Source organism: Hylaeus volcanicus, unplaced genomic scaffold (genome assembly GCF_026283585.1).
Source record: "Hylaeus volcanicus isolate JK05 unplaced genomic scaffold, UHH_iyHylVolc1.0_haploid 12221, whole genome shotgun sequence".
In the NCBI taxonomy this organism is placed as follows: domain Eukaryota; kingdom Metazoa; phylum Arthropoda; class Insecta; order Hymenoptera; family Colletidae; genus Hylaeus; species Hylaeus volcanicus.
Genome location: NW_026533163.1, coordinates 163,626 through 180,763, shown reverse-complemented (window position 1 = coordinate 180,763; position 17,138 = coordinate 163,626). Strand labels below are relative to the sequence as shown.

The window sequence follows — 17,138 nt, the reverse complement described above, 5'->3', positions numbered from 1 at the left end:
AAAATGTCTACCTCTTCGCAGAAAATGTACAAACTTTAAATATTATTGTTTTTTAAATATTCATTTCCTTAAAAAAAAACGCATAAAATTTTGTTTTTTGATCAAAAAGATTTTTTGTCTTCAACAATTACACCATAAATTAAAAGATGCTTTTTTGAAAAAGAACAAGCGAAAACAAAAGAATTTATTCGAGGTGTCGACATAAATACTACAGTCAAATGGATGTTGCGGCATTTGTAATAAAATCCGCTGTACGTAATCGTTTAGTACGAAAAAGTCTTGACTGTGTTTTTTCGGTAGCAACACCCGTATTTTTCGTACGTTTTTTTTTTTCCTTTTCGTCTCTAACAAAATGTAGCTCATATATTTATACCTAAACTGTTTCCAATACCTATTTTTTCGGTGTAAATCTATTGATTTTTTGATGTTTTCTTGAAGTGTAGTTTGTCCAGTCATCTTGAAAAGATAAAATGGTTTGTTTAATTAGCAATTATTGGCACGTATACTAAAAAAAAAGTAGTCTTACCAAAAGATTATGTGTCTTATTTTTACGACGAGCCTTATGTAATCGACGTAATGATTTTTTCTCTTCTTGCGTCATTTCCTCACGTTTTTTTAATGTTCCGGGTTCAAAAATTTCTTGAGGAGCTTTTCTTTGATTATCCGAAACCAGTGCAGGACTATGACAATTAAAAAATACAATTAAGTTATGCAAGACTGTTCTTACTCACATGGTATCCTCAACCGTTACTGAAGGTACGTTATCTGGGATATTACCCTTATGTACCAAGGGTTTACGCATAACACGATGGGATGATAAGGCGTCCAGTTTATACATGATCGTATTGAATAAATGGCTCATTTGGGTGCATTTTTCATTCAATTTCACGTCAGCTTGCGTAACTCCATCAAGTACTTGTTTTGTATAGTAGTCTGCGTAAACCTCTGCTAATCCATTCTTCACAAAATTCATATGAGTATTTTAAAAAAGCGAATTGTTTTGAATTTCTTACTTGATTTTTTTGAAAATCCAAAATTTCCGCTTCAGCATCATTTTTATCATTTCCAGTTACCGCAACAGGCTTTTCGTATCTACAAGTTAGTTACCATATTGCCTCTGTTTTATATTGTTTTTGACAAAAAATCTTACTTTCGAACAACATCATCAAACAACAAATAGCGAATACGATGTAACACAATTTTTTCAATTTCTTGGGATAAAGAAGAGTAACATGATGTTTCTGAATTTTTCAAACACAATGAGTTGTGTTGATCTTCATAAGATTCCTCATTATTCTTTTATAGTCCATTAAAAAAATAATATTAAATTTCGAATTCGTCATATAAAAGTCATACCCAAGCGGAGTCGTGTATTCCAAGAGCATCTTCGGATTGATAATGATGATTATACTGAGGTATATCTAAATGAACTTCTAATAAACTATTCTGATCCCGTGATTTAGCTGAAACTTCTCCCTTCATAGTCCAATGTTTATCCCCAACTAACTCTCGTTCGGTAGTATCGATTAAGTTATCCAAAATATCGTTTTTCTGCACTAAATCTAACAAATGGCTTTAGAAAAGATGCAACAAAAATAGGAAAACAAAAATAAACGTCTTATGCCTTCAACCACTTTTTAATGAACATACCTTTCTTCTTTCTTTTGTTCATTCAATGTAGAGGTAGCATTTACATTACTTAATTTTGAAACATTTTTTGTATTTTGATAAACGTCCTCCAATGTTTGAATGTCTTCGTCTGAATCGTCCACGTCAAAATCTTTTTCATTAGCATTCGTAGAATCATCATCCTCTTCTTCACATTTCTGTGCGTGTTTCGACAACGCTTCATTATTTTCCTCATACTCATCAAGTAATTTGTCTAACGCTTGATCTTCCTTATTCAATAACTTAGTATTTGTTTCATCTAGTAAGCTTTCTTCGTCAAAATCCATATTTTCCCCTTGGTCAACAAATTTCTGCATCTAACATATTTTTAAAATAATTACAAATTACACATCCTTTAAAAATTCTACTTCATTTATGTCAAAAAAGTCATCCGAATTTCCTTTTTGTTTTTCGACATCAGAATACCTTAAAAAAAATTTGGTTTCTTCGTCAAAATGTGTACCATTTGCAGACTGTTCTAAAGTGTCTCTATCCGTTGCGGCGTCGACGTCCTGGTCAGAATCATTTTCACTGGCTTGCAAAGCAACGGAGGTTTCCTCATTTTTATGGTTTTCTGTTTCTTTTAAAAAAGAAAACGCACGGTTACTTTTATTAAAATTATTGATATAAAAAAAAGATATTTGTTTTAAATTTTCTAAATACGGATTGATCTATCATTCATAAAAAAATTATTTTAAAATTTTAACACAATACATTGCAAAAAACAAAACGCATTACCAAATCGCATAGCTGAATGAATATTTGATCTAAATCCACATTTGTAACGCACAACGGTTTTTTTGGAACAAGTTTTTGTTTTCTCCCGGTTTTGGGGAATGTATTCATATTTTGAAAGGCATTACATGAGCGATACGTTTCAATAGTGGCTGAAAGGCAAACCAAAATGGCATACAAATTCTCTTCAATTTCTTTTTTTTCAGATGAAACTTTGGAATTGATATAAAGCTTTGGTTCGTTGGAAAACTACCAAAAACACGTTTATAAAAAAATTGTGAAAAAAGAACACAATCCAGAGTCACCTTATTTTGGATGGATAATAAATCTTCTAAAAATTTCTTGTGAGAAGAAAGTTTTACAGGGTTTAGTTGCTCCATTTTCAATCGTTAATTCGGAGTTTAATGTTTTTTTTTTCTTTAAAAAGAAAAAGAAAACGCTAATTTCTGTTGACCTGTTACTCAACTATCCTTTTCGCAGAATTTACTGTTATTCTCATAATTTATTTTTTGTCTACATCATTATGGCCAGCTACCGATATATTATATGATATGAATCATAACGATAAATTTTTCTTTGTCATGTTGGATTTGAAACGGTTATAAAATTATTCATAATGCCTGCCATTATGAAAGATGCTATCGTAATGCCTCAAAGTTCTCCGTGTTTTTCATGTCGCGTTCTTGGTAGTACCATGTTTTTTGGTATAAGCGTGTTTTCGTTCTTAAATGCACGACGCTTTAAACAACGCACAGCGGATAAACGTTTTAATCTTGTAGTTGGATGTGCCTTCGGCATTTTATGTATGTCATTCTAAAGTCAAAACGACATCCTATTGATATGTTGCCTTAGGCTTTCTACGCGCGTTTAAGAAGTAACATAATATTAAATTGCAACTCTATTCTGTTGCATTTCACCATATGATGAAGTGTTTAAAATTCCATTGTTTCACGTCAATTTCCCATACGAAAAACATTTTTAATTTGCGAAAAATGCTGAAATGTCTTGTTTATTAAGGAAATTTTCAATAAACATTCACATCAAGCTACGGTCCATTAGACTGAAATATTGCAAGAGCTGTTAACATAATGCCTTAATGTTCGGTTTTACATATGAAATGTTTTCAGTACATTAAAATTATAAAAGAAAATTCGTTCTGGTTGTTTCGAGTAGGGTAGTTAATATGAAAACTTAAATTAATTTTTTTTAAAAAAAGGTTCGGGAGCTATTAATAACATTCAATACAATTAGTCTAATTGGGTGGTTAATATTTTTTAAATTAAAAAAAAAACCTTGTATAAAATGTAGATTTTTTTTAATATCAAGTCGATTTCGTAAGGAGTAAGTACAGAATGTATATTCGAATTTATAAATACATCTTCTCAAAGAAACAAAGGAGTATAGGTGTCCTATTATTCTTTATATAAGCAGCTAAAACTCTTTAGTGTTGATAGCGCAGCTTTTTGCAATAGAGTGTGTCAAATTTTTAATTTAAATGTTTCATTTAATGGATAGTAAAATCAAAGTAAATATAAAGTAAGAAAAAAATGAAACATGTTCTTACTATTATATGATTTAATTATTTGCATTAAAATTTCTCATACCCGAATAATCTCATTCTGCGTCTACTCAGCTGTAATAGTCAATTATTGACTTGACTGTTGTCTGGTTGACGCCCATCTTGACTCTTTTTGTCTTTAAAAGTGTAAAACAATACAAATTTCTCAAGTAAGCAACTGGTTATTGAAATTTTTTATGTTACCAATTGTTGTAAAGAAGGTAGAAGTATGTATTATATGTTAAGCACACTCGGACAAAGCTAGTGCAGGATTAGTAACGAGGTGTAGTCTGTTTTTCTGTTTAATAAAAGTATTGTGCGTAAATAAAATTGTTGCAGTGTGTTGTAACTCCCTTTTGCAAATTTAATTGGAGTTTTCAAATAATGGTAACTATGTAAATATGACGACGATCGGATCAGTCCGGTTTAATAGTGATGATGATTCTGAAGATGAAACCCTACATGCCTCTGAAAGTTCTTTAAGTGAAACAGATGACGCCCTTAACACTTCCGTAACGCATGGAACTGTGGATCCTGATCTTAAACGACAAAAAACCATTGAAACTGTTTTAAACATGACTGTGGAATCTTTAAACCGTTTATCACATGACTCCACTGTAAGCAAGTATTTGTAATTAGATTCATATCAAACGTGTTACTATGAAGGTTTCTAAAACAGATCCTTTATTAGAATTTCACCGATGTAACAAAATACGTCAGCTTCCTCCAGTTACTCGAGATAGTGTACTAAATTATTTAGAATGTTGTGTAAGAATTCTGATGTCTGTAGCACTATTTGTACTAATTTTAATATTCTTTCTAAAAAAAAGAGCGGAAGTCTAGTCTCATCAACGGCCAAGACGAATAATATATCTCAATTTAAAGAAGTACGGATGACCGTTTAAAGCATCCAATAACTCATCAACATTTTTGCTCTTAAATTTTTATTTGTTTTCTGTTGAATCAAATTAGACATTTCGTTCCACTTTAAACTTTTCTCAAGCATTTAAAAACCGTGAAACATCTTCAACATTAGGTATGTTTTCTTTCTTGTTAGCATACGACTGATTGCAATAAAACGACACAATTTTTCTCGCTGTCTATCAGTGACGGAAATGTCCAATCATAAAAAGAATAAATAACACGTTTTTAATTTTTTTTCTCTAGTTAACTACTCATTGAATAACAATTCTACATAATACATTAAAACTAGACTGCACTAAAAGCTAACAAAATGAAATTACTTTTTCATTAAAATATCATTATGTTTACATTTTTAGGTGATAAGGAATTTGTGAATATCCATCAGAAGGTTTCCTATAGTTGCCAAATTTACAAGTAATGTTCCTTTTATTACATCACGTGAAATCTTTTTGGTGTATTAGTAAGCCGAAAAAAGTATTGAAGTCATCCTTAGAGTATAAAAAATATCTAGCCGTATGTCTAATAAAAAATTTTAAATCTTTATATAATACTTTGGTTTTTTTTAGGAACAAAAAAAAAACAAGCTCGGAAGCATAGAGGCATTACATAAAACTTTGAATGGTTTGCTTTTGTTTATCGACTAACACTATTACCAATGGATCTTTTCATTTGTCTAATACTAATTAGAATTGAGAGGCGTCACAAAAATTTCTACTTTAGAGAAAACTCGCTGGGATTGGTAGTCTATTTTTTGTTGTTAAAATATGTTGTTTTTCTCATTTAATTCACGACCGCTCATCAACTGCTAATCATTTGTCTGTTTTCAGGTCAACTTTTAAACAAAAAACTATAGGAAACGAAAATTTTGGAAAATCTAAAAAGTACTTATTATATTTAAAAAAAAAAATTAAACCGATAAAACCTGAGTATTTCCTTAGGTATTTAGCGACACAAGCTTTTTTGTCTTCGGTTTCCTTTTCTCAGTACCATCAAGTATTAAATGCTCGCAGAAGGAATCGACTACAATAGTTTCTCTCGGTAATATCATCTTACTATTAGCAGTATGTGAAGGTATCTTCGGTTCCGTATGTATCTGTATTTTTTGTTTTCCGGGTTAAGTCAAAGAATACGTTCTATTTTTTATATGCGAGTGCTACACTGTAAAGAATTCTTTTCCTGTTGACTGCAGGATACGATAACTAGCTCGTCTCCGTATGCCATTTCTGCCATCATGACTCCTTGTCTTGTTTTTTTTAAACTCATATGTTTCATTATCCTTACTTTAAAAAAAAACTTGTTTTAATGATTCTCTTACACCTCATTTTACTCTTTTCAGTTTTTTAACTAATGTATGAAAAGACACGTGTTTCTATAAACTTTTACGCTAGATGAATGTTATTTAAAGACAAGCAGTATGTTATGAATATAATTTATACATCTATCTCTTGATATTACATGTATGAATGCTACAAAGCTTTTATGCGTAATGAAAAGCTGGCATATGCCTCTAACTGTCAATAGTAAGGTTTGGTATAGTGTCATGCTAGTTATCCAAATGTATGAATTGCTTTAATCGAGTCACCCTTGAAAAAATCATATTTTTTCATTAGACTTATTGGAGTCTGATAAGAAATGCTGATAGCCTTCTGCTGTATTTTCAATTGTAAAACTCACCTGTTGAATTCGTTGTATTTTTTCTTCCTTCTTCTGCCAGGTCAAATAGGCTTTTCAATACATCCTGAACCGTTTCGATTGTATCCAACACTTTTGAGCGAATACTGCTTGGTTCAGCAGAACATAAGTTTTTATCTGTTGCTGTAACACACATATACACATTAAAAATAGACTCATTCACCATGCATTTAAATGCGTGCTTTTATATTGTGAAACACATTACTTCACTTGACATAAACCAATGTTTACCTGCCATGCTTAAGAAAAAGGCGTACGCAAACCATTTTTTAAGTTGCATCTTCGTTTGTGTTTTAAAACAACACGGAATTAGTCTTTCTTTCACACCAAAATCGGGCGAAAAATACTTATTTTGAAATTAGAATTAAACTACTACTTTGAAACTACTAAAATTCTTTCTGAATTTATGAATCAAAGTTTCACTCAAAGTGACACTACAACGTAAAGACACCATTTGTCCAGACGACTCGAAAACCACTGTTCGAGCGCTCGAAAACACAGAAAAGAGTCACAGGATCTGCTGGTTTTCGTAATGTGTTTTTCCATGATTAAAACAATCGTTTCCACCAATCACATTACTACGACACAAAAATACGAAAATTTCCCTGTTTCAAAAAAATGGAACTATGTATACAATTCGCGAATTTTACATTAAAGCATTGATTTAAACAAAAAAACTCTTGTTGGAGATAGTCGTTTTTTTTTAATTATGGGGCAATGTGTTTGCTCGGAACCCCCTCTGCACACCGATCATAATGAGTGGCACATAGAAGGGATATGTACTAATAATGACTACTCTTCACATCAAGGCGCTTTTCCAGCAACAAGTAGGAAGTGTGGAGTGTTTGTGTGTGTTAAAAAAAAACAATCGCTTTCTGCTTCTTGTAACAAGAAAATTGTTAAAATTTTACAGTGTACGCTTTTTCTACATAAATTTTTCCTTGTTTACAGAACGCTCTACTATATCCTCAATTTCTTCACATTCTATAAAGTATTCAAATGGAGCTTTGTACGAAGGAACTGTTGTTAATGAAGTACCACATGTACGTTCTAACTTATTTTGCTTACTCTAATCTCGGTAGTTGGTCTGAACATTTTTATGAAAATTATTTTAGGGTCAGGGTCAATATACTTATTCAAATGGAAGTATCTACAAAGGCAATTGGAGGAATGGAAAGGCTTGCGGTATTGGAACGTTTATGCACGTTGACGGGTCACGGTAATGAGTTAGAAAGTGTTTTTATAATAGATGATACCGTATTTAACCTCTTGTCCTTGTATATCACTCCCTTTTCATTTTCATCTTCTTCCAAAAGTAATAGTATAACATGCTACTTTCGCATTGTCAATGTGTACTGTACATTTATTATTTCAAAATAATTTTCATATTTGCTTCAAGCTTTTGTTGCATGTGAGAAGATGCATACAAAGAGATAATCAGTTGAATTATACAATCATGAAATTCTATAAAATTTTTTTTTTTTTGTAAAATAAAAAGTATTTTTTTTTTGTTTCTAGATACGAGGGCGAATGGAAAGACAATCTTCGTGAAGGGAAAGGATGTGAAATTTCTAAATCAAACAATACTCGTTATGAAGGAAATTTTCATAACGGTCAAAAACACGGACTGGGACATTTGTATTTAGCCGACGGATCTCATTATGTTGGAGAATTCAAAAATGATTCTATTGATGGATTCGGTAATTACTATTGGAAAGACGGACGTACATATTCGGGAGATTGGAAAAACAACAAACTTGATGGAGAAGGGCAAGCTACTTGGCCCGACGGTCGCGTTTATGTTGGACAATATGAAAAAAATAAAAAATGTGGGCAAGGCGTCCTTAAATGGCCTGATGGCCGTATATATGCTGGAGGTTGGTTCGAAGGAAAACAACATTCTACTGGTTGTTTTATAGATGCAAAAGGTTTTTTTAAATAACAATGTTTATTTTTCTAAATATTGTCATTATTACTTCAGGCATTGAACGCACAGGTTTATGGAAAAATGGAGTTTTATTGGAATGGATTGACGTTTTTTCCATCACTTCAAAATCCGAAAGGGACATGTTGAAATCCACAAGTACAGATGAGTTACAAACTCTGGACAGTTTAAAGGCACAAAATAGTGCATGAACAGAGTCTCTATAACGTTCTTTTTCTTAGTAATCTCATGCAATAACGAGTTCCTTTGTTCGTTACCCTAACCTTAAATGACTTCTACCTCATTTTTGTTAGCCAAAAGTGTATCTCTTTAATCGTAATGTCTTATCCTTCCTAGCTGTATTTTGCTTGGATTGCTTTTCTAGACATTTGTACCCTTAAAGTTTCTTTTTTTTCATTAAAGAAATTAACGGTATTGTTTTTGTGGCTTTCCCATTAGTAGTCTTACAAATAGTTTAATGTTGAAAGCAATTAAAACATCGCGCTCTATTTATTCTTAGTTATTTTTTGAAACATAATAGTACCGAAAGTTCGATTTACTTAGATACACCGTAGTTTAAATTTCTGCAAAATATACGTTTTTTTTTTAACTTTTACATTATATGCCACTTTGATTGGAAATCACTTAACACATTTTAAAAACTTGTTAAAACGACGTTATAAATAGGTATATACCAAGCCCGTTGATAGCACGTTTCTGCATAGACCATACAACAATTTTAAAAATAGAACAAATGGATGTCCATCTTTTATCGTTCCACTCTAGTTGTGACGACATCGTTCAAAAAAGCTTAAAACCTGCAGTGGAAGGCTTCATGTTAACGCCTGACTCATTTTAAACTGTCGCACTTCACCCTTGTCGAAGCTCGACACCATAGAATAAAAAGTAACAGTAAGCATAAGCATGATAAAACCTGTAAGCATTATCTCATTGCAATGAAAAAGAAACAAACACAATATTCGTACTAAAAAAATCCCAGCCCATGCTACATATTCCAAAATTGATGATAAAAACCCCATCAAAATAGTTACCTAACCATGACGTAAAAACCCATATTGTTTCCATACTTTACTTCATATTACTTACACATCCCGCTGTTAAGCTAACATACCCAACAAGCTGACCTATATTATTTTCTTTGTAGGTATCTAATAGATAATAACAATAAAAATGAATCATCGATTTCATTAGTTTCTTATTTCTTCTTATCAAACAGTTTTTGAAAGATTACCCGATAAAAACGTTATTTTCGAAGTAAAAATAAAGGAGTAACCTAAATTATTGAGTAATATTAGGAAAATATAATATTTGGAATTGATAAGGACGGAAAAATAAATAATAAAATTCTGAATCAAATTATTTAAACCTCAATAAGCATTTAAAAGAAACCTACAATCAATACCAAGATACCGCATAGCATTAGAGTTCCAGTGTAATTAACAATAAAAGCAACACCGACGCCAAAAAAGACTTGAAATAAAGCGATGTATCCTAAAGGTAGTAATATATTTAGATGTACATTGATAGATTAAGAAGGAAAAAAGATCTTGTTATTGTTTACCTGCAATACTTAAAGTTTCTCTACCATAAATTCGTTCTATTGTGTTGGGAAAATATAAAAACTACTTGACGAAGCGATATTGTTTAATAACATCTTTTTTGAAATTGAAAAACACAATTTCCTACTTGAATGACTTGTAGGATATAATATATAGTGAAAATGTGAATATCCCACGTAAGAAGTTCCTGTTTCAATTGGGACAAACTTCCTTTTAATTCAAAAGGCATAGTTTTTTTTTTGAAGGAAACTGTTAAGATATCTTTTTCTAGTTTTTCTTCGTCTTCAGATATTATAGATTTTAAAAATTCAGAACCTTCTTGTAAGCTTATAGAAGTTTTCTTGTCGTGCTGTATCTCAATTGATCTATCTAATGTCCTTTTTTTTAAATCATGTAAAGCTTCATTTTTATTTACTTGGTCATCTACAACTATTGTAGAATGTTCACTGTTTTGTGAAAGTGAACGTGCGAATCGGTAACCAGGCAAAAATAAGTAGTAAGCTATAGCGCACGGAGAAAAAATAAAACATGTGTATAAAATGAAAATTGTCGATAAAGATTTCTTAGGCATAAATTTTTTCCAAAATAATCTCATAGAAACAGGAATAAAAGAACTGCCTAGTTGACATGCCATTAAAAGAGTTAAGGCATGACTTTTGTGCGATGGAAACAAATTGCCTACAATAAGTCCAGGAAATCCAACAATATTCGTTGAAGATCCCATCAACACAAGAGACAATATATAAAGTGGAAGGGATTGTGACGAGACAATAAGCGCTAATAATCCCAAAAATAGTATACACATTCCTGTCAAACCGCAGTAACGAGGACCCCAGAAATCAAATAAAAAACCTGCAATAACGCCAACTGAGTATTCAGCTCCACTTGCAAAATAAAAAAGCTGCTCAATTTTTCGGCGTTGTACCTTACAAATTTCAGATCTAGTTAATTCATCACTTGTACAGTGCCATCTATATACTCCATCTCTGTAGAGTAACTCAGCGAAACCATCCCAATTATTATACGGAGTCGCACAACAAAAAACCGTAACACAGCAAACAACAGAACAGAGCCACCGATTTTGTTTGATTTTCTCTATGAATGAAAATGTACTGTTGTAATTTATGATTCCACGCGAGTTTTTTAAACAGTTCAAATCTGAAGTATTCGCAACTTTTGAATTCTCGATTTCCACATTCATGACAATGTGTTTTATACCATTCAGATTTATTTAATCGAAATTAACTGATGACTGTTTTTTGTAATTTTAAAACAGAGTCGCTGTTTTCTGAAACAGTTGAAAAAAACTATGATGCCTTTACAACATGAGACTTCATAAAAAAAAGATACTATCTTTTTACAAACAACCCTAAAAGAGAAAGCTGAAAAGTACATAACTTTTTTTTTAGACACAGGTTTGTTTTTTATTCAACCATAATCGTCACTAAAAGGTAAGAAAAGCCTATTTGGTGGGTAGACATACGTGACCTGTAGTTTTTCATGTACTTACCAACTACTTTTTTTTTTTCAGAATGTCAAACCATAATCAAAATCCATATAACATTGAATTAACCTTTCTATATTACCTAGCAGGATTAATGGTGTTTCTACTATTCCTAATTCCATTTTCATTGAGTGTAGGATAATTCATTTTCTTTACAAGATCTTCACTCACAATTTTTTCTATAGAACGAATATTTTTTAAATTTTTCTAATTAAATTTTTTTTTTTAGATCATTAAATCAAAGTCAAACCCATGTACATCTATAAAAAGACACACATGATTTTAAAAAATCCAATCATCGTCGTTTTCCCTCAACATGGTTTTTTTATTGGCTCATTAGAAACAAATTCAATCAGTTTATAAAAAATTCTTTTGGTTTTCAAGTTCAATTTAATACATGTTTTTAATAACACCTGTTTGATACCTTATCCAGAACTAAACAATGTCTTTTTTTTTCGAAGCTAGAACTAAATTGAAGAAAGTTTTTAAAATGAAAAATGTCATGAATCATGAAGACGATTGGTAAATTTTTGTTTACAAGGATCAGTTTAGTGTTACTTATTCTCTTTTACAATTTATTCGTACCCGGAAAAAAAATATCAAAAAGAATTATATTGAATTCTTTTTTAATGTTACCGAATTTACTAACGTACGTTACGTTGATTTACTGATCAAACTTCAAGCGCTTGCAAGTTTTTTAATTCATTAGAAATGAAAGTTAAGAATGTGTAGCATTGCTTTTTAACGAAGTACCCTTTTTTTATACCCGAGTAATAAAAATTTATTTAATTTCAATTTGAAGATGTTCAAGAATTAAAAAAGAAGATTTCTTTTTATTCAATAAATTATATGTATTACAAAAGAGATGAAAAAAAGTCTTTGATTAAGTAAATAGCAGTTTCACGCTGGGCATAGCGGATGGAGTCTTTCATTTAACATGTTGAATGAATTAATGCCTTCATTATGAGCGATAAAACAATAACGCCTGATCTACTATCAGAGAGTGTTAATGAATGAAGTTTTTCATTCCTGATTCAACATATGGGCACTTCTCTGCGGACGCGCCTTAGTCAATCGTGTTAGATTAGTCTAGCAAGCATTGAGAGCGAATCCCACTGATTGTTGATTAGCCAAGGAAAAAACTCTCCGTTTCATTTAGTCCTCCCCGTGTGAAATAGGCTGTGAAGCCAAATGACGAACTTTAAAAAGATGTCTTGCGCTATAGTTTTTACGTGGGAAAAAGTGCTTTTCTTTCATTAAAAAACTTTTTTAAAAGTAATTTATACCATTGGTTTAAACGCTTACAATTATATAGTTAAACGGATAAATTGTTAGTATTTCTTTAATGAGATTAAAAAACAACATATAATTTAGCAAAATTGTTTGAAAAAAAAAAAACAGAAATTATAGTGATGAGTAGAAATTATAACGATGAGAAGAAATTTTATTTATTAAAATAAAAATTTGTATTGAAATAAAATAAAGATGTGTACTTTTTAAGCAACTTTTCTATTCCATAATTTTTTAAAAAAATATAACATGCATGAAACGACCCTTAAAAATAAATTAGTATGGTTAGGAAAGAATTGGTATGGGATTAATCACATGGTGGTATATTTTTTTTAAATTAGAAGCATTATTTTCATCTAGATGACTAATTGATTAAAGATGTTTTAAACTCATAATTTTGAATGTTTAACAACCCTTCATGATCTAAGGAATATTTGGAATAAAGACTATTTAAAAGGATATACATATGAACTTACTTTCCTGCTCTTGTAGTGTTAAATATGTAGAAAAAAATTTCCATGCATTATAGGTAATATTTAGTGACATTTGCGGTGGCTCAATTAATTCGCTCGGTAACGATACAGTAGAAGAAGATAAAGGTTTTGTAAGTAAAGGACTTCCATAATCGAGTGGGAAGCTAGAGTGGGATGATGCCATAGTAGAAAAAGATACAGGGCTATTCGTTAACGTTTTATTGAAAAAATTTTTATTTGGAACTACAACAAGACGATGCACCGATGAATCCATGGAAACAATTGTACATAATGAAGAAATTATTGGATCAAATTTTAAACATTCTGTTAGTTTACGATAGCCAAATTTCTCTGGTAAAATTTCTTTTCCATACCTACAAAAAAAATTGTTATCTTGCTTCTTTCTTTTTTTTGTAACAAACACAACAATAAACTAGAAAACATTATTATAATATTTCGAATCATTAACATGATTGGTAAACGTTCATATTTTAAAAAAGCAAAACACACGTATTAAAATGATTAATTCATTTTTAAACACAACAGACCCGTAGCAAGTTTTTTAGTCTATTGCAAAAGTCATTATGATTACTATTTCGATTATATTACAAATTATATACTATTTATAAATTTCAATGAAGAGTTAATTTTTTTTTGGTTTAAACCTATAATTGCTACCTATGTATTTGGTTGGTGCATGTAATTAAATGGTATTTAAAGCAAACAAGAAATTAATTGATCAAAGTTAAAGATAATACAATTTTATGAAACCACATTTTTTTGTTAGCAAAAGCTTGTCGAAGGTTAGTTGAAACATACCGAATATAGAGTATCCGCTTAAGTTGAGCAATAACACAACCCTCAGGCTTTGCCTCAAATAAATCAACAAGGCAACAAGCCAGTTGCTCGATTGTTTCAAAACAATTCGGTTTATAATGGCTTTCATCAAGGTTTTCTAAAAAAGCATCAATAACGTTTTCTTTTGTTTTAATAAAACAAAAAACATGAATGATATGGATTTCATTTACAACGAGATAACAGGATATTTGAAAAAATGAGATATTCTACCATTGCTAGACAAAGTCGTTTGATAGTTTGTAGAAACATCTTGATCTTCGCACCAAACAGTTTTTTTCTGTGTGTTATGAAGTAAAGGTCTTGGCCAACTTAAGCGAAGTAATACACAAGATAATTCTGCGCACGATGCCACAGGTTGAAGGACACTGTTTTATTGAAAAAAATATCAATATTTGGTTTAGAAACAACAACAACAACCTTTTTTCGTAGGCTAAAAGACGTCCATTAATAGCCAATTGAACAACATGACAGAGCTCTCCCAGTGAAAGATTTTGTAATTCAGAAGTATTAGCACTACTTTTCAACTCCACTGCCATACCGTACCGCCCTCCTTTAAACTGATAAGGTAACAAACCTCTGCGCTCATCAACATTTAAACATTTATCTGCGGCTAATCGTTCCACTAAAAATGAAAAAAAATTTCGCCAAACATCTAACGAGTATGGATTTTCTAAAGACGTTGGATCCACAGGTGGTAATACATCGAAATCCGGACTTATAAGCTGACCCTCGATTTTGGATAGTAGTGATGTACATAAAACATTTCTTTTTTTCGGTGATGTTACATAAGATTTATCTACACGAAGCATTTTTTAATAAAAAATTATGTTTATTGAAATATATTACAGGAGAATAGAATGTTTTAATGAAATGTAAGTTTACTTTGATAAAATACATTCGTCAACACTACATTTATAACTAAAGTGTTTTCTTGGAACTAACGAATACATTGCACATTAAAGTGCTAGATTTTCGAGAAAAGAATCATCTAACTACCTTTAAATTGTTTGGCTATATCCGTATTATAAATAGTTTTAACACCTTCGGAATTGGTAAAGAGTAATTGTATTTCTTTTGAACAATGCTCTACAATACACGTGTAAATACAAAAAATATCAAGAGATTGTAATTGTTGAGTGAAATCGCCCATATTAACATCGTTTTCGGCTTTTGAAATGAACATTTTCATAAAAAGTTTCACTCGCTGTAATATATCAACAAGATACGGTCGAATGCGGTCAACATGTAAACTACGAACTGCTTCAATTACTGTATTCGGATTTAATTTAGATGCTAGCGTTTCTTTTATTTTTTTTCCCGAACGACAATTTGTTACTTGCTTAAGAGGAACTGCGTTATTATGTTTTGCTAATGGACGACAATTTTTTTTTTCGGTATCTGTGGGATTTTCCAACTTTTTTGAATTCTGAAACTTGCGGGCACTAATATAATTTACTTTTTTTGTATCGTTTGAAAAACGTTTTAGATTTTGTGAATAGGAGTCGTTTGGTTTTTCTATTCCTTTACTGGTTTGTGCAGAGATGTAGCCCGTCGATCCAAGAAAATTATCCAAGTAGGTTACTGATTTTGAAACCGTGCGTCCGTATGCTTTTGTTTCATTTTTAAATAAAGCGTAGTATTCTGCGGTAGATTCCAATGGTGTGTTGCTAATATTGACCTGAATACATATGTATAAAATTTTAATTGACAAAAATGTTAATAAAAATAAACATTTTACAGTTTCAATTTTCTGCCATTTATTGGATAAACGCGCATTCGGTTGCACTAGAGATTTATGTTCCGACAAAGACGGAATTAAAAATGATGAATGGGGGAAGTCGTTACCGTAACTTGGTGAATGTTGCATAGGAAAAAAAATTTACAACAGCTCTTGATTATTTGGAAAAAACCAATGAAAAGTCAATACTTGTAGTTATTTTTAAAAAAATGTCCCAGAATTAGATTGTTCACTTGGTTTCTAGTCTACAAAAACATTTTTTTCCATGAAATTTTGATTCTTTATTTTTCACTGGATCTGTCTCTACGTTTTTCTGTGTTTTTTCTAATAAAGATGAAAAGTAATGATACTGCCTCAATGTCGTGATTACAAACAAAATAGATTTTAAAAGTACGTCTTAATGCTTAATAGGAAAAAGATTTAAAGAATTTTATTTACCTGTTCAAAAGAAAAAACATTTAAGTACCTCAAATACATGTATGTTTGAGACTAAACTAGCACCCAGCAAAAAACAAAGATTTTATTTTTACTTTTTTTGCTTGAATGTCGTTACTTTAAATACTGGCTTTGAGAAAAAAATTCATAAGGGTTTTAATGATTTTGGGTTTTTGAAACAATTATGTAGAATTCGCATTAAGTAAGGTATATTATAAATGATAAGAGTACTCTATCGAAACATTTTTTTTATTAGAATTTAAAAAAATAAAAGTGGGTAACGTCGTAGATAAAAAGACTAGCACTGTATATACTAATTTAGGAAAATGTTAAATTAAAAACTAAAAGATCGAATAATGGTTTATAAAAAATCTAATGAAGAAGAATTGTGAATTTGACTTTTAAAATGTTTGTAAAACGCTTCTCTTAAGGAAAAGCGGGGGGGGGGGAGGTCGTTGTTTAACTATAAAAATAAATAATTACTCAAAATATATTTTTTTTAGATAAAATAGAAAAGTTACATTACAAGGAAAATTTTTGAGAGAAAAAATTATATAAAAAAAACGATTTCATATTACAACAAGATCAAATTAAGTTTTTATGCACTGTCATAAATATTTTTATATGTCAAGAATAACTAATTTCGAATTTTTTTGAAAACTTTATAACAGTGATGCAATGTTTGTATGTTTGACAATATGAATCGCGTAAGCTGATATAATAAGTTTAATAAAAAGAAAAACCTTCTTTAAAAATTTC

At 30.7% G+C, this 17,138-nt stretch overlaps 5 protein-coding genes and 2 long non-coding RNA genes across 22 annotated transcripts; 3 read left to right on the top strand and 4 right to left on the bottom strand.

Moving 5' to 3' along the window:
• Positions 1-64: 64 nt before the first annotated feature.
• LOC128883355 (uncharacterized) lies at positions 65-2,840 on the bottom strand. 2 transcript variants are annotated; one of them, XM_054135615.1, is made up of 11 exons: positions 2,709-2,840; positions 2,407-2,652; positions 2,037-2,339; positions 1,651-1,985; positions 1,357-1,573; positions 1,151-1,296; positions 1,014-1,092; positions 732-958; positions 527-680; positions 392-456; positions 65-344 (listed from the first exon to the last, which is right to left on the bottom strand). In XM_054135615.1, exons 1-11 carry the CDS (start codon positions 2,781-2,783, stop codon positions 215-217), a joined length of 1,977 nt encoding a protein of 658 aa, XP_053991590.1. In that variant the 5' UTR covers positions 2,784-2,840; the 3' UTR covers positions 65-214. The 2 variants fall into 2 exon arrangements, with proteins under 2 accessions (XP_053991590.1, XP_053991592.1); XM_054135617.1 differs by lacking the exon at positions 2,709-2,840 and having other exon boundaries at positions 68-344; positions 2,037-2,248; positions 2,407-2,549.
• A 224-nt stretch (positions 2,841-3,064) lies between these two features.
• On the top strand, positions 3,065-6,481 carry LOC128883360 (uncharacterized). 9 transcript variants are annotated; one of them, XR_008458864.1, is made up of 15 exons: positions 3,065-3,206; positions 3,256-3,939; positions 4,037-4,131; positions 4,180-4,244; positions 4,301-4,578; positions 4,628-4,729; positions 4,792-4,848; positions 4,934-4,997; positions 5,242-5,299; positions 5,347-5,398; positions 5,452-5,506; positions 5,573-5,624; positions 5,713-5,766; positions 5,824-5,998; positions 6,075-6,481. XR_008458864.1 is itself a non-coding variant. In XM_054135633.1 (15 exons), exons 6-15 carry the CDS (start codon positions 4,537-4,539, stop codon positions 5,912-5,914), a joined length of 627 nt encoding a protein of 208 aa, XP_053991608.1. In that variant the 5' UTR covers positions 3,065-3,206; positions 3,256-3,939; positions 4,037-4,131; positions 4,180-4,244; positions 4,301-4,348; positions 4,412-4,536; the 3' UTR covers positions 5,915-6,481. The 9 variants fall into 9 exon arrangements, 8 of the variants coding, with proteins under 8 accessions (XP_053991608.1, XP_053991607.1, XP_053991606.1 ...); XM_054135633.1 differs by having other exon boundaries at positions 4,301-4,348; positions 4,412-4,578; positions 5,824-6,481; XM_054135632.1 differs by having other exon boundaries at positions 4,301-4,348; positions 4,395-4,578; positions 5,824-6,481.
• LOC128883362 (uncharacterized) lies at positions 5,745-7,032 on the bottom strand. Its single transcript, XR_008458865.1, has 4 exons — positions 6,809-7,032; positions 6,560-6,700; positions 5,808-6,507; positions 5,745-5,759 (listed from the first exon to the last, which is right to left on the bottom strand). It is a non-coding gene; the product is annotated as an uncharacterized LOC128883362 (long non-coding RNA).
• Positions 7,033-7,095: 63 nt separating this feature from the next.
• On the top strand, positions 7,096-9,435 carry LOC128883358 (uncharacterized). 2 transcript variants are annotated; one of them, XM_054135624.1, is made up of 5 exons: positions 7,096-7,404; positions 7,529-7,620; positions 7,693-7,796; positions 8,096-8,454; positions 8,559-9,435. In XM_054135624.1, the coding sequence occupies exons 1-5, from the start codon at positions 7,287-7,289 to the stop codon at positions 8,711-8,713; spliced, it is 828 nt and encodes a 275-aa protein (XP_053991599.1). In that variant the 5' UTR covers positions 7,096-7,286; the 3' UTR covers positions 8,714-9,435. The 2 variants fall into 2 exon arrangements, with proteins under 2 accessions (XP_053991599.1, XP_053991598.1); XM_054135623.1 differs by having other exon boundaries at positions 7,098-7,404; positions 8,096-8,505.
• On the bottom strand, positions 9,178-11,282 carry LOC128883357 (arginine transporter 1-like). Of its 4 annotated transcripts, XM_054135622.1 has the most exons (9): positions 11,012-11,104; positions 10,209-10,888; positions 10,084-10,144; positions 9,916-10,013; positions 9,754-9,868; positions 9,609-9,670; positions 9,488-9,553; positions 9,376-9,435; positions 9,178-9,319 (listed from the first exon to the last, which is right to left on the bottom strand). In XM_054135622.1, exons 2-9 carry the CDS (start codon positions 10,884-10,886, stop codon positions 9,284-9,286), a joined length of 1,176 nt encoding a protein of 391 aa, XP_053991597.1. In that variant the 5' UTR covers positions 10,887-10,888; positions 11,012-11,104; the 3' UTR covers positions 9,178-9,283. The 4 variants fall into 4 exon arrangements, 3 of the variants coding, with proteins under 3 accessions (XP_053991597.1, XP_053991596.1, XP_053991595.1); XM_054135621.1 differs by having other exon boundaries at positions 9,371-9,435; positions 10,209-11,282; XM_054135620.1 differs by having other exon boundaries at positions 10,209-11,282.
• A 90-nt stretch (positions 11,283-11,372) lies between these two features.
• Positions 11,373-13,048, top strand: LOC128883363 (uncharacterized). 2 transcript variants are annotated; one of them, XR_008458867.1, is made up of 3 exons: positions 11,373-11,532; positions 11,613-11,718; positions 11,815-13,048. It is a non-coding gene; the product is annotated as an uncharacterized LOC128883363 (long non-coding RNA). The 2 variants fall into 2 exon arrangements; XR_008458866.1 differs by having other exon boundaries at positions 11,392-11,532; positions 11,613-13,048.
• Positions 13,049-13,065: 17 nt separating this feature from the next.
• Positions 13,066-16,838, bottom strand: LOC128883356 (uncharacterized). Of its 2 annotated transcripts, XM_054135619.1 has the most exons (8): positions 16,383-16,838; positions 15,945-16,189; positions 15,203-15,884; positions 14,624-15,002; positions 14,417-14,571; positions 14,168-14,303; positions 13,352-13,722; positions 13,066-13,298 (listed from the first exon to the last, which is right to left on the bottom strand). In XM_054135619.1, exons 2-8 carry the CDS (start codon positions 16,071-16,073, stop codon positions 13,240-13,242), a joined length of 1,911 nt encoding a protein of 636 aa, XP_053991594.1. In that variant the 5' UTR covers positions 16,074-16,189; positions 16,383-16,838; the 3' UTR covers positions 13,066-13,239. The 2 variants fall into 2 exon arrangements, with proteins under 2 accessions (XP_053991594.1, XP_053991593.1); XM_054135618.1 differs by having other exon boundaries at positions 15,945-16,838.
• Positions 16,839-17,138: the final 300 nt, after the last annotated feature.